At 40.9% G+C, this 14,488-nt stretch overlaps 2 protein-coding genes across 9 annotated transcripts in view; both read right to left on the minus strand.

The window, feature by feature from the left end:
• Window positions 1-751: 751 nt before the first annotated feature.
• Window positions 752-4,156, minus strand: LOC120458685 (polycystic kidney disease 2-like 1 protein). Its single transcript, XM_039646422.2, has 9 exons — window positions 3,349-4,156; window positions 2,781-3,280; window positions 2,320-2,711; window positions 2,034-2,265; window positions 1,731-1,958; window positions 1,430-1,672; window positions 1,124-1,371; window positions 1,014-1,064; window positions 752-960 (listed from the first exon to the last, which is right to left on the minus strand). The coding sequence occupies exons 1-9, from the start codon at window positions 4,064-4,066 to the stop codon at window positions 852-854; spliced, it is 2,721 nt and encodes a 906-aa protein (XP_039502356.1). The 5' UTR covers window positions 4,067-4,156; the 3' UTR covers window positions 752-851.
• A 945-nt stretch (window positions 4,157-5,101) lies between these two features.
• The window catches only part of LOC120457300 (CUGBP Elav-like family member 1), a 50,682-nt gene continuing 41,295 nt past the window's right edge, over window positions 5,102-14,488 (minus strand). For 6 of the 8 annotated variants that reach the window (XM_039644825.2, XM_039645150.2, XM_039645113.2 and 3 more), the window contains 4 exons: window positions 12,950-13,430; window positions 8,814-9,287; window positions 6,667-6,807; window positions 5,102-6,409 (listed from right to left, as the gene is read on the minus strand). In XM_039644825.2, coding sequence (XP_039500759.1) covers window positions 6,138-6,409; window positions 6,667-6,807; window positions 8,814-9,287; window positions 12,950-13,430 — 1,368 coding nt within the window. In that variant the 3' untranslated portion in view covers window positions 5,102-6,137. Of the gene's footprint in view, window positions 6,410-6,666; window positions 6,808-8,813; window positions 9,288-12,949; window positions 13,431-14,488 lie in introns of those variants that run through there. The other 2 variants (XM_039644904.2, XM_039644997.2) reach the window with 2 other exon arrangements.

Genomic DNA, 14,488 nt, shown 5'->3' on the forward strand with positions numbered 1-14,488 from the left:
CATTGGAGTGTGAGTAAAAAGCATATCAGTAATTATGGCTCCCAATGTGCTCCCAATCCGTGATTCTTCATACAGGTCTGGATAGGACGGGCTTTTGGGTTCTTTCAAGTGCTTCTCTTCACCTGTCTGCTGAATGGCATTTCATCCCATCATCATTTTTGCTTGTATTTGCTTTGACCGGTGCAATGATTGCAACTTTTCAATTTTTATTTACAAAAGCGAAACAATGCCGGGCTATGTCTGTATAAAATGAGCTCTATATGGCCGTATCGTTGGTTCGCTGAAAACAATGCGATGGTGATTTTAAATCAATATATATGATGATTTAAGTCATATATATATTTTTTTATATATTACATTTGAATAGTACTGCTCATGGGAAAAGCATGTTTCATAAGCAAATTGATCCACCAATAATAATTCTAATAAATTTTAAATTGTAGAATTCATCTGCTTTGTATTTGTATATTTAAGGGTATATATTGTGCTTTGACGCCTTCTCCTAAGTTTTAATTTCATCACGCCTTTGTTGCCAAATGTTAAAATGAATGGAGTGCGAAGTGCGGGTGGAACGTGGGCAACAAGGGGTTAAGGGCACAAAGCAGTCACGGATTTGGCAGGGATTAGCGCTCGGTTCTTGTGGTTTTGTCGGTTTTGCTTTAGTTTTCGGTTGCTGGAGCTGAAGTTAATTAATTTTTCCCGTATTTGATTGTTTGCCAGGGAAAATGTGCGTGTGCACGATTAAAAAAGGTTGCTAATCTCAGTTAAGTTTTAATGGTAGATTAAATGAAATGTAATTTAACAACATAACGAATATAGAAAGGTTTTAACGGCTTGGAAATTAGATGTTCCTATTTTTTCTTGTTATGATGATCTTTTTCGATGCGTTTTAGAATATCATCCATGTTGTTAATCAACTTCTCCAGAATTTCCTCTAGAAGGCCCACACGGTTATTGAGGCTAAATTAAAACTGGATGGTGAAAGGTCAGGTAATAAGTATTTAGATTCTTACCGAACCATCTCCTGGTTTTCTCCTTGCGGAATATCCTGGAAGTACTGTTGCCTAAAATATAGTAACTTTAAATAGTTTGCTAGATATGTGATTAATTGAAGCGCAATTACTCGGCTGGGGTCATGTTCTTTCGCATTTCCTGCGGTTCATCCTGCGCAGCGCCGACATCATGTTCCGCATCCTTGTCTTCGTTTATAGACGTTTGAGGTTGTGGGCGCCTCTTCCGCCCACAATGGGTGATCCAGTAGAGCGTGCCCGCCAGTTTCTTGTAGATATAGGATCCCAAGTGACTGCGACCTTGGGTGATTTCACCCTTCACCGTGTTGTAGGTCTCCATGATGATGGCCAGGAACATGTTCTAAGTATGGAGAAGTCTTAAAGTTATGGTAACCTATAGTTTAAATGGCCAAACCAACCAACAAAATGAAGAACACAAGCAGGATGTAGGTGAGGAAATAAATGGGACCCAGTACTCGATTCGCTTGCTCAATGAGGTTGTACTGAAAGTCGCCAAGGATCATCCTTATCATGGTCAGAATGGAGGTGATAAAGTTACGGAAGTCTGGATGCTTAGTGCCAAATAGAAGAAGACCCAGTTGGGCATAGGCAAGAAACACAATGCCAAACATCAAGCTGAAGCCAGCCAAGTCTTTGGAGCACTAGAAGAAGATTTACCCATCAGAAATAAAGTACTAGGCTTATAAATAAAGTACAAACCCTTTTCAGTGTTGTTGTGAACTGCACCAGTGTCTTGTTGAAACTGATGAACTTGAATATTTTAATCCACACAAGAAAGGCCAGAATGGCCATCATATCGACATAAATAATATTCCAGAAACATAGAACGTCCAGACTTTGGTAGGTCACATCTGTATGGGCTCTGGCAGTGAGGGACATCACTTTGAAACTGTGCCAAATGTTGTACACTAAAGCGAGGTAGCAGCCCTTGAAAAGTAACACGTTTAAATGTTAAGAAGGTTGGATATTGATGGCCTAACAAAAAATCGAACAGGACGTTACCAGTAATATACCGCAATCGAGGATGTTCAGCATCGAAAAGAAGTAAATTTTAACTCCGGATTTGCGAATTTCAGTGATTTCATAGATGGTGTAGTATATAACCATAATGTACCAGAAAATGTAGATAACTGTCATGAGCATACTGCGGTCCGTAAAGAAGGAGTACTTCTTTACCGTTTGCAGATGGGCTTGTGGTATAACACCACCCGTGGGCGGAATCTCCGCTATCAACCTACAAGAATAAGATGTACAATATACCTAAAATAGAGCACTACTTTGAACTTACTTAACGCTCTGAAAGATGTCCGTATTTTCGTTAAACAAATTGAACTCAACCAAACAAAGACGTGAGCCCCGATCCAGCCAGTGGATTTCCTGTAGATTGTTTATGATCTTCACGTTCTTGTCTTTGTCATAGTCCAAGTTCACCGTGTATCCCCCGGTGCGGTAGAAGGCCAGTACCGTCCAGATGGGCGTGGAATCCAGGTCGTTCATCGTCCGGAACGGGGAACCCTTATGCGTCGCCTTTCGGTCCTCTGCTCCGGCGGAGTACGCGGCATAGCAGGTGTTGAAGTACCGGATGAAGGCATCGTTCACGTAGCAGCTTTCCTTTCGCACTCGAATCTGCCGGAGACGTGGCGGTCCCAAGAGGAGGTTTTCATACAGGAAGACGCGCCCCTGTAAGGAATGTATATTCCATTCACGTAGTATCAAATTTAAACAAATTTAAACTGCGACTTAACTCACCTCCAGATGATGTGCGCTAATGTTATCGTGATCAAGTTTTGAATACTCGTCAGATACATCTTCGCTGGCATCCTTGCTGGAGTCCTCGCTGGACTCATCCAAGCTGCTCTGTCGCTTAGCTCTGCCATGCCCCCTGAGGTCCATGTACGGATTGCCATAGTATTGTAAATCGTCTACCAATCTGCCCACTTCTGGGGAGCCTTCAGGCGCTTCAGGCGCTTCAGGCGCTTCCGGCGCGACTCCTTCGGGTGATTCTTCGTTCTTTGGTGGCTTTGGCGAAGGTGTCGTGTGATTCCCTTGATCTTCGTCCATAAAAGTCAAATCGCCGTGGAGTGTCACAAGAAAGTTATATTTCAGATAGTCCCACCAATCCGGCACGGTGATAAGTTTCTCAAAACCAACCGTGACCGAAGGAGCCACTACCATTTCGCGAGTAGTGAATAGTTTCTTCATCGTGTCGTTGAAATAAAACATATACGTATGCCGAACGGACAAAACCACTTGGGAGATACGCGAGAATCAGAATTTAACTAATTTAAATAGGTCTTGGAAGGTTGTCTATACTTACCCAATGATGTTAGTATCAGAAAGATTATGAACACGGAGAACTCCACGAGAGCTTCGCGTACCTCCTCATCGGTGGTGTAAAGAATGCGGTTGGTTTTGGCCCTATTCTGCAGGGTTGAAGCCGCGGTAACCGAAGGTATCCTGGGCTCACGGGCTGGTGGCCGTGTCGCATCTGACCCCTCGGGTTTCTTCTTCCTTTTAAACAAGCTAAATTTTTCCTTTTCTGGTGGCTTTGCAGATCTGGGATCGGGAGCAGCTAGCTTAACCACCTTTGCAGACGTCGATTGTCCAGCTTCCTGAATGCTTATGCGCCCAGGTTCCTTCGTGCTAACAGGACGAGAGGGAGATGTCGAAGGACCCGGGTCCCGAACAGATGTCCTTGCCGATGTCGATGGTTTCTCAGAAGGCGATGGGCCAGGATCCCGAAGACTTGACCTAGGCGATGTTGATGCACCTGCGTCTCTTACCGGTTTTCCAGCAGGAGGGGGTGGACCCGCAGGATCGGTGGCTGCAGGTGGGACAGGACGTGTGGAGCCCACTCCTATCGATACGCGTTTGGGCGCTGGCGGAGGTCCTCGAGCCGGAGTCACATCGCCCGTGGTCGTGGCTGCTGTTGGCGTTCCACGTGGCAAGGTGCCCGGAGGCGTTTTTGGTGGACGGGGTGGAGGAGGTCCTGGCGGACCACTTGGGGGCCTGCCGTCCTGGCCTTGCTGGGCCATTTTCGATAAAAATTTGTATTAGTTTTGCGAATTTCTCGATGAAAAAAATATTCTTTCCAGTTGCACGCTCTGAGGCAGACTGAATAATGCTGCGAACTGACCTCGATGACAACGTGCCTGTCATTTCGAAGTTTAAAGAATGTTTACTTGGATCTGGTTAAGAAACAGGGTAGTACAACAAGATTTTCCAAACAAATTTGTTTTTTAATAAAAGAAAACCAAAAAGAAAGAGAATTTTTGTGATATATAATACATGCGCTTACAGACTTCGACTTGTAGGAGCTTGCTTCCTTTCTTGCTTAGATATGTTTTTAACAGTGGTTGTTTTAAATGAAATCATTTATTGTTGAGCTGTACAGAAGTTTACTAAACACAATATTTATTCCAAAACGTAAATAAATGAAAAATGAACTGTACCATAAGTTTCTCTTCTTTCCGTTTCTTTTGGCCATTCTTGTTTAATCCAACTCCGCTCACAGGTAGCACGTAAAAAACAATATCCAGACAACAGCTGCACATTCGGCGACTCCTAGCATATGCATATTTCATGCGTTAACGCCAACATTTGAATTGCAGCAGCCGAAGGAGTGGAGTGGCATGTAGTTTAAGGACTCCCAGCCAGCGCAGGATGCTTTTGATTTATGGCAATGGGAACCGTTGCTGGATACCCCCACCCACAGCTCCACCCACTCAAGCATCCTGGCCTTCTGGTCCGCAGCTATCAGCGCCAGTTGAGTTGTCAGTTGGCGCATAAAGAATGCATGTACAATAGCATAAAAGTGATAAGATCTCTCTCAACTTGCACATACCGGTCTTTCTCGGAGGCAGCAGGCTAAAATTCTTTAAGCCGACTCCACAATCTTAACTGAATGCTGCGTTTCAAGATAAATACCTGCAATATTTAGACCGTATTGATTGTATTATTCAGTTTTACTGAAAATCTGTACCGTCTTGTTGGACAAAGCAGGCTTACAGTGAGTTTTTCATACGAACCCAATCTATAATCTTTTTTTTGAAATTAAAAGATGCTACATATGCTTTGAAATATATAATATTTTATTTGTAAATCTTTGAAACCGCTTGACTTTTTTATAAGTTTTCTATACCTTTAAGTAAAATGTTAAGCTAATTACAGACTACATTACATTTTAATCTTTATTTGTCTGATTCTATTCAATTAATTTTGCGCTCTAACATTAAGAACAATTTAAGTACAAATGTGACAAAATTTAGTTTTGCATTAAGATATCGTCTATATATAGTTTTAAACTATTAAAGAATAAACTATTACTTTTAATAAGAATGACAAGCTAAACCAGAAGTGAAAAGTTTCGCTTAAACTTCATCAGCTTCATTTAGCTGGATAAATTAGTTAGTTGTTCAGTTTTTCACATGGGTTTCAAAAAGTTTTTAAAAAATGTACTTCAGTTGAAGTATGTGTAGCTATCCCCTTAAATGTTTCTCACTACGAGCGGAATTTCGAATGTTTTTTGTTGGATAGCGCCCCGCTACATTTTATTATAATATTTATTTTCTTAAATTTAATCTAGATATTATTTTTCTATGTTTTATTGGTGCAAAAGTTACGTTTTCTCTTCATTATTGGTTTTCCTCTTCTGTTTGCTTAACTATTTGGCTTTGAAAAATACTTTGGCGCCACAACGCAGTTAACAATTTCTGTATTTTATGTATTTATATTTTACTCTGTAGGATTCGTTTGCTGACCACGTTGAATAGTTAGGTAGATTTAATGAAAATGTTGATGGTTTTCAGCAAATGTGATTACAAGAGGGATGCAACTTTTAAGCTACTTCTTTGGTAGGGTTAATTTTTGCGGTTTGTTTTTGTGCACTCGAGAGCTTTATTTGTAAGCTTTCCATTTATCTCTAGTTTTGTGTTCACTTATCAGATACATTTTTGTAATTGGTCCTTTGGTTTCAGAACGTTGCTTAAAAGGCACAATTATTTAAACTAGTTTCATTCCATTATTTGTGAATTGTTGGTGTGCTGGGTGCCTCCTTGGCCACGCCCATTGAAGCCATTAAGCCATTTTAGCCCATTTCTTAGCTGCCTAGTACGGCTTGGCCGCATCCTTGGAACGTTTAAGTTGAACCTTCAGCCGCTTGGTGCCGATTTGAAAGCCATGCATCGCCTGGATGGCCGCGTTGGCCGAGTGTGGATTATCGTAGGACACAAAGCCGAAGCACTTCGACAGGTTGGTCTGCTTATCGATGAACACCTTGGCCGAGAGGACATTGCCGAAGGGCAGAAACGTCGACGCGAGATCTGTGTCAATGAACTCCTGAGGTAGGTGATAAATGAAAAGATTGCTGCCATCGGGACCTGGTTGGAGAAAGTGACATTTATTTAGTATTAATCGGAAATTTTCAAAACATTCATAATATTTTTCAAGGTAAGAAATAGGTATCTACACTGCACACAAATTTAAAATGATTCAAATGAAAGATAAAAACATGGATAAGTCCATTGAACATCGTGAACTATTTTTGAATGGCCCTGCGTAAGTGCTGTCTTATAAATTTCTTCTTAAAAAGAGTTATCCTTACAAATTAATTGTTTTCCTTCTAATTGAAGCTTACCCTCGATCTGCTTGCCAGCCACGCCAGCAGCTGCCGCTTGAATGGCGCTGGGGGTCAGAGGTTGAGAGGCGGCTCCGTAGGCGGCTCCATTTGTCAGTCCGCTCAGGGAGGATGAGTAGGGGTCGGCGGCATTGGGAGGCCCTAAAATGTTGGACGATTCAATTAAAATGATTGGCTACAAGTATTTACTTTGAACAACTGAAAAGATGTGTGTAAACAGTTATTTCGTTTTCCCACAGAACACATTTTCCACAAACAAACACTTACAAGGAGGGACATGGACAAACACATACACACACACACTTACAGTGGGACACGGAGAGATACACGGAGAGAAATATGTATGCAAATATGCACGAGAGCCATATCTGAACAATAAACGAACCCAAGTTGACTTAACGCATATGAGATCTCGCTCCTTTATTTATGATTATTTGTAGTGTTCCTTTTCACACATTGTGCTCAGGGATTTCATGCTGTTTTTTGTACCCTTTTCGTGGTTCTCGTCCTTTCATTATTAAATTTTATTTTATATTTTCCTTTTTTGTTTGTATATCATGGAAAAATTTGTTAGCCTTTGTTGTTCGGGTTTCCCCGAGTCGCGCCTGTTTTTTAATTGAGCCTGCCAGCCCATGAAAAAACAACAATTTTGAGGCGCCCCCGCAGTTCGCTTTGTGCATTGCCCAAAATTGTTGTTCCCTTTTGCATAATCTACAACAAATTTATTACTTTCCTTTGTGCTTTAATTTTATTTTATTGCATTTGGTGATCGCATTTCTTGTAGGAAACGAGAGCTTTGCATTATTTGCATTATTTGGTGTGCAGAGGAATAGAACAAATTTATGAATCCATAAAAGTTGCTAATTGAAAGGCTAATAGCCGTCGGCAATTTAAAAAATGCTCTCAAATTTATTACTAAATACATGAATTGTTTGTGTATATCTTACCAATTGGGATTTGAGTGTATGTAGACTCCTGCATTTGAATTTGACTAGAATTGTAACACCTACTTTGTTTTAAAAAATTCGGATCTACTTGTATTTCATATTGAATGTGCAAACTACGTGATTCTGACATTTCTTTGAAAGCTTTCTACGTCGTTATTTAATAAAGAATCCCAGCTACAAGTCAATTTTATGCGTACTCCTCCGCAAATCTTCCCTTTCCATATTGTTTTCATATTTTCCGCTTTGGTGTTTTTTATTAAATTTTTCCCTTTTTTTTTCAATGCAATCAAGAATGTATTGTATGAAAACCCATTTATTCATTGTTGTCAGTAACACGGACTTGATTTTTTTTGGGGATGCGCTGGTTTCCTACCATTTTCCTGTTTTATCAATTTAACTTAGCTTTGTTTGTAAAAAAATATTTTGTTTTATTGACAGAGATGGCCAGAACGTAAGAATACAAACATAAAAAGTAAAACGAGTATTTTGAACTAGAAATTTTCACACAGAAATTTAGCCGAAAATTGTAATCAACTGATCAAAAAAGAAAAAGTAAATATAATATATAAATATGGCAGTTTGTTTTGGTAGAAACTAAAACATTTCTCTTTAATGACAAGGGATTGACTATAATATTATAGCCTCTTAAATTTATAGGTAAACACCTGCAACATCAACTAAAACGAGTTTTGTGTAGAGTTAGTACTTTAGATAAAAATGGAATAGGACTTGGCGGGGCGGGGTAGTAGGCTCATGCTATTGGCAAAAGGGTTATATTACTTAGGATAATACCGATTTGAGTTAGTGTGGTTAAGTGGCAGAGGTAATACTCTGTTTCGATAACAATACACAACAAACAGAAGAACACAAAAAGATGTACAAAACACATACAAATACAAGAAAAGAACAGATTGTCCCAATAGCCAATACATAGCGACTGATATATATTTTCACACTACTTTAAATCCTTAATTTTAATATATGTATACCCCTTTGCTGTTATTATTAAAACTATCGAAGTTGTCTCACAATATAATTTACAAAATTTAGTGACCTTAGGTAAAAATGAAATCAATAAGCAATACAACTTCTCAAAAAGTTGAAATCATAAAATTTCAATGGTCTACGATTTAATAACCCAAACTGACTATAAATCATACTTTTCTATGCGAAAGACGCCCTTTTAAGTGATCTACTTACACAGCGCATTGAAGGTCAGCGATTGGGCCCCGCCCCCCTGCTGAGTGGGCGTGGCCGGGTGACCGATTAGCTGCGGCATGTTGTAGGTGGTAGCGATGGGTGGTGGTGGGGCGGCCGCGAAGGTCAGCCGCTGGTTGTGGAGGCCGCTGGTGGCGCTGCTGCTGTTGTTGTGGCCGCTGGTGGCGCTGCTGCTGCTGTGGTGGAGGGACAGCTGGTGGTGGGCGGAGGGCGTGGCTAGTAGGGTTACCAGATTCTGCATAGACATGGATGGAGCGGCGAGCAGTCCAGCGCCAGCAGCATGCCCGGCGGCACTTGTGGGTGTTGGTGTGGGTGTGGGTGGTGGTGCGCCGCCAAGTGGGTTAGATGCTGCTGTGGCTGCTGCAGCCGATAGAGATGCTGCTGATGCGGCGCTGATGCTGGGACTGTGCTGGCTGTGGTGGGCACTGTTTTCCGGTGGGTGGTGGAAATTTAGTCCTGATTTTCCATAGTTATTTTTTTTGTTTTGTTTTGTACAGTTTGAGTTGGTTGGTTTATGGTTTAAGGTTTTGGTTGAGTTGGTTGATTGAGTTGATTGATTGTTTTGTATTTTTTTTTTTTTGTACATGACCACAGAGTCAATCATAGACATACCAAATAATGTTCAACGAATATTTATATATAAAAAACATAGAAGAAAACACACACCCAATTGGATTATTTACATATACAAAAAAATTATAAAAAATTAATTTTGATTTAATTTTTTGGTTTTGTTTTTTGTGTTTTTGAATTCATGTAAATACATACAAATCAAAACAAATAAAAATTAAAAAAAGTAACGAAACATGAAAATAAACAAAGAGGGGAGGGAGAAACAAAAACAAAATGAAAATGGGAAACATGAAATGTAATAAAAACTAAACAATTTAAATTAAAATGTAAAAACTAAACAGCAATAATAATAAAAATAGTTGAATATAAAAGGAGAGTTCAAATAATAAAATTGAATAATTTTAAATGTAAATTGTAAAAAATGAAAACCAAAGATGCAAAAAATACGTATGTATGTATCAATAAAAAGTAATCAAAATCAAACATAAAAATGCAAAGACATAAATTCAGATCAATCGAATGCAGTTAGACATAAACTAAAATAAAATTATGTATATTAATTGCATAAAGTAATTAAAATTCTAAGAACGCTAGCGGAAGGAAACAGGAAATGAAAAAATACTCCATTTCCGGCTTCAGTTATTCTTTTATATTGCATACTTGGCGGCGCTGGCAAAAGATTGAAAGCTGTTCTACACAAAACAAGAATCCTAAAAACACACACAGAGACAGAAAAAGGAGAAAGAGAGAGATAGAGAGGGGGATAGAGGGAGCAGGCAGGTGTGGTATGTGTGCACGGGATACAGATGAGCACAGACATTCACATAAGGAGCAGGGCATTGTCTAGCATATTTAAGGAATATTTTTCAAATTGCTTCCTCGCTTTGAATGAGCTGCCAGTAGATGGTTCTATATTCTATGTGTGTGTGTGTGGGTGTGTGCTGGAGCATAGTTTTCCCATTCCTGGGTGCCACGCCCCCTCGGGCAGACCCCGCTTTTGTGGGCATAATAAAACTTTAAGTGTTCTCACCTGCGGATAACTTCAGGTTGTTGCTGTTGCCACATTGGAATTGCATTTGTTTACCTGCCATGCCTCGGGCTATTGGGGCAGTCTCTTTTACCATACACTATGTATGTATATATGTATGTATGTGATGCCCCTTCTTTTCGGCCACCTTTGATGGTGCTTTTTGCCCTTGGGGCCTTTGGCAAAGTCTTATAAAAATTGTAAGTCGGAAAATGGGCAAAGAAAAACAGGGAAAAACCGTAGGCGAAGACGCTTTTTTCGGTATTCCTTTGTAAGTAAGTAAGTCTTCAAAACTTTAAACATGGCTTTGTTTACTTACTTCTGACCAAATTAGGTTGTGGTTATGTTCTAAGTGGTTCGACATTTATTTGAAAATTTCCACGCATTTTTCTTGACTTTCCATCCCACAAATAATAGGTCTCTGCTAGGAAAAGCCACAATTAAATAATGTTTTCTACAATCTCTGGCTACCCGAAAGTGGTCAAATCAGCAAACGTTTACGAGTCTGCCGCATCCACTTAACGGTTTCATTCGGCACTTAAATATAGAAAAAATAAAGGAACGAAGGAGCGCACAGGACACGTTCCCTTCATTTGCTGGCCATCACAGTGCGGAGTCGTCGAGTCCTTTGTGACCCCTTCGACCAACGTCTAGCTCCTGGATCTGGCATTTAAAAACGTCATTTGTTATTCAAGTGGCATACGTCGTCGCTCTAAGTTCCCCTAACTGCCCAGCAGTTGCCCCCCCCCCCCCCCCCCCCCCCCCCCCCTCCATCGGTGGCCATCGCCTCCTCCTTCTTTTGTCACTTTTCCCCAGTCGGATGCCCTTTCGCATATCCTGTTTCTTTGACGGATGTGTCAGCTATAGGATGGCTTTCGACTTCTCTGGTCTACCATCTACCATTTAAAGCCAATCTATAGCTTGTAACCAACACGACAATATATATTAGTTTTTAATTTTACATTTAAAAAAGTATATATCTTTATGTAATATCTTTTCTGCAATAAATTCATTTAGCTTCAAAATTTTCGAGTAACTTATTCGAATATAAAAAGTGAGTCATCTGGTACATAAACAAACACTGTATTTTTGTTAGAGAATCCCATCCACCTCAAAGTCCCCATTTCAGTGGCAGATTTTTTGCGCTTTGTGCGATTACATCACGCGCCGCTCAACATTTGGTTGTCTGTGATTCCCCTTTTATTTCATTTTTTCCCCTCGCCGGTGGCTTTTGCTGTTTGTTCAAGCTCTCGAGCTTGATTTGTTATGCGCAAAATGTCCACGTTGCCGTCGAGACTGGCCAGGGGGCGGGGTGGGCGTGGCACGTCGGTCATTCTAATGAAGCGGCGTTGCATATGCAACACGTTTGCATGGACGCCAGAAATCTGGAAATCTGGAAATCTGGAAGCCCGTCTGGGCCCATCATCCTCATCATCGTGTCATCTCGTCATTGTCGTTGTCCACCTTTTAATCCTATTACAATGTTTTTGTTTTATTCATCAGGCAGCTGAAGAGCTGGGCCGCCTATCCCTTTCCTTCCTACTCCAAACCTTTCCGGTTTACTTTGCCTTCCGTCTCTGTCGGCTGCATTTATGCAAATTTTGTTGCTTAAATTGAAATTAATTATTTGACAGTTGTTGCTGAATTCTCTTCTGCTACACTTCCCCTTTGCTTTTTTTCCTAGCTTAAATCTTATAAATAAATTTGGGGGGAAATAACGGAGTGATTTTACCTTTTTGAGCGAACTAAGCTTGGGGATTATGAATGTCGTTTATCTTGTAACCTTAACATTTTTATCATTCAGTTCATTATAAAACATTCTTAAATAAGAAAACATATTTTGTTTCCTTTTAAGTTAATTATAGCAAATTCTAAAAACCTAATTAAGTGGATTTAATAAAGTTTAGTGACCTTAAAAGCAAATGACACAACAAGTTTTATATTCGGTGTGGATAGAAACACTATTGCCGACGAGCAAGGTTAATATTTTTTCAAGCTTTTCACAATATTATTACGCACACATAGAGTATCACACATATATATACTAATAAACAGGCCGCTCATTCAAATTTATCTCAGAAGCCATGAGAAATATTTTGATGCTGAAAATTCACAACGTTTTAGCTGTATTTGCAATTAAACAACTTTCAAAGAAATGAAAACAACAAGGTAGTGGAACCCGTTGTGTTGCAATAAAAAACACATAAAAGGTGCGCGATTGGAAAAAAAAGGGATAAACAAAGAGTAGAACACACGAAGTGAACAACGAGCAGATGTGTGCAGGAAACGAGGACAGATTGAATGAATAGTTACGGATAGAGATCGAGGTTTATAGAAAGGAAGATGCAACGCTTTGGATTTATTCTGTGGCTGTGACTAAAACTGATCAATTCGGATTCAATTTGACTAGTTTCAAGGGTGTTTCGGGGGTTGGGAGAGAAGTCTTAGGGGGTTGACTAGAAGGACGAGGCCTAACGGAGTAACCTAGGCTGGAACCTATTTCGCGGAATCCACTCACCTGGCAGATAGTGTGCCGGACTGAGTCCGTATCCGTGAAGTTGTTGGTACAGCTGAAGGTGGGCCGCCGCAGCGGGATCCGCCCCCAAATAGGCGGCCGCTGCTGCCGCCCCCTGGTGGGCGGCATTGGTGGCGAGGAGATTGGGCGCCAAGGACGCACTGAGGGCGCTGGTGGAGTTCAGGGGAACGAGGGTGGTTGGTGCCGTTGCTGCAGAGCCAGCCTGCTGAACCTGAGGCACTGCCGCCAATGCGGCCGCCATCGACGGATTGGGACGTCCCGCCGAGGGCGGAGCGGCTATGAGTGCCGTTGCTGCATTAATGGTGGGCGTGGCCGCACCTGCTGTCGCACCGCTCGGCGTATTGATGCCACAGAATGCGTGAATCTGTTGCATCTTCTTTTGGTCTTTTTCCTTTTGCGTGTCCGCGAATTTTACAACCAGCGGAGCTGAACAGCCATCCATGGTCTGACTTTGATGGAGGGCCTGAAAGGATAACCATAATAATTAGTAACAAATTCTGTGTGTAACTATATCATTTAAGGCTGGAAAACATAGATATAATTATAATGTTTGATTTAAGATTTTAGGGTTTTTCGTTCGCACACCTGACAGGTACCTAATGTTTATTTATTTGTATTACTAATACGCAGCGTTGGCAACAAATAGCAGCGGTTTAGTGATTTGGTATTCTGTATTGTGCTAAACTTTTAAGCCTTATTTTATGCTAGCATAAAATCTTTGACCGCTAACTCGAGTACCGTAGTGTATTATGTATTATATTATATTATTCGCAGAGTTGTATAAATTTAATTGGATACAGTAAATATGATTTATCTCATTTTAATCAAAATGATCACATTTCCTTTCAACGCTTGTTTTTTATTAAAGCCTGTTACATTTTATGCCGTTTCTTAATTTTAAATAATACATTTCCCACGCTCTTCCAGGCCGAAAAATCCAGCCAGCCCACTTTGTGGAAAACTCTGCTTCAACTGTGCAGCCATGGCGACCTGTTTAAAAACTCGGATATTTCCCTAATTACTTTGTAGCCAAGAGCAGCAGTGTCGCGATGGCTGGTGAGCGGGGTGGGGCAAAACAATGCGCCGGCCATAAAAGTCGCGCCAGAGCCGCAAGAATTATAGCCAATGTAATTAAAGAGCACTTCTGGTGGCTGCCACGATACAGGCGAATGGGATGCAGGAAAGGATGCAGGCCAGAGTTGCCACCGCAGCCACAATTGAGCACAAGTTTCGGCCCGGGTCGCCATGGCTCCGGCTGAGTTTCAATGATAAAGTCTACATAAACCGGAAAATAAGTAAAGTGGCTTGCCAAACCCCCTCATCAGACCAAGGCCTAAATGCCTTCGCTAAATGTTTGGCCTGGTTTTCGTGACGCGGCCAGAGTTGCCAGCCTCCCCGATTCTCGGCCCCAATCCCGTGCGCAATCCCAATCCCCTTCCCGTCCAATTTTGTTTGTTTTCGGGCTTAGCAGAAAGGTGTAAATTAAGTCGCCTAAGCGGACAAATGGCTGTGTGGCCTAAA

Source organism: Drosophila santomea, chromosome 2L (assembly GCF_016746245.2).
Source record: "Drosophila santomea strain STO CAGO 1482 chromosome 2L, Prin_Dsan_1.1, whole genome shotgun sequence".
NCBI classification, from domain to species: Eukaryota; Metazoa; Arthropoda; class Insecta; order Diptera; family Drosophilidae; genus Drosophila; species Drosophila santomea.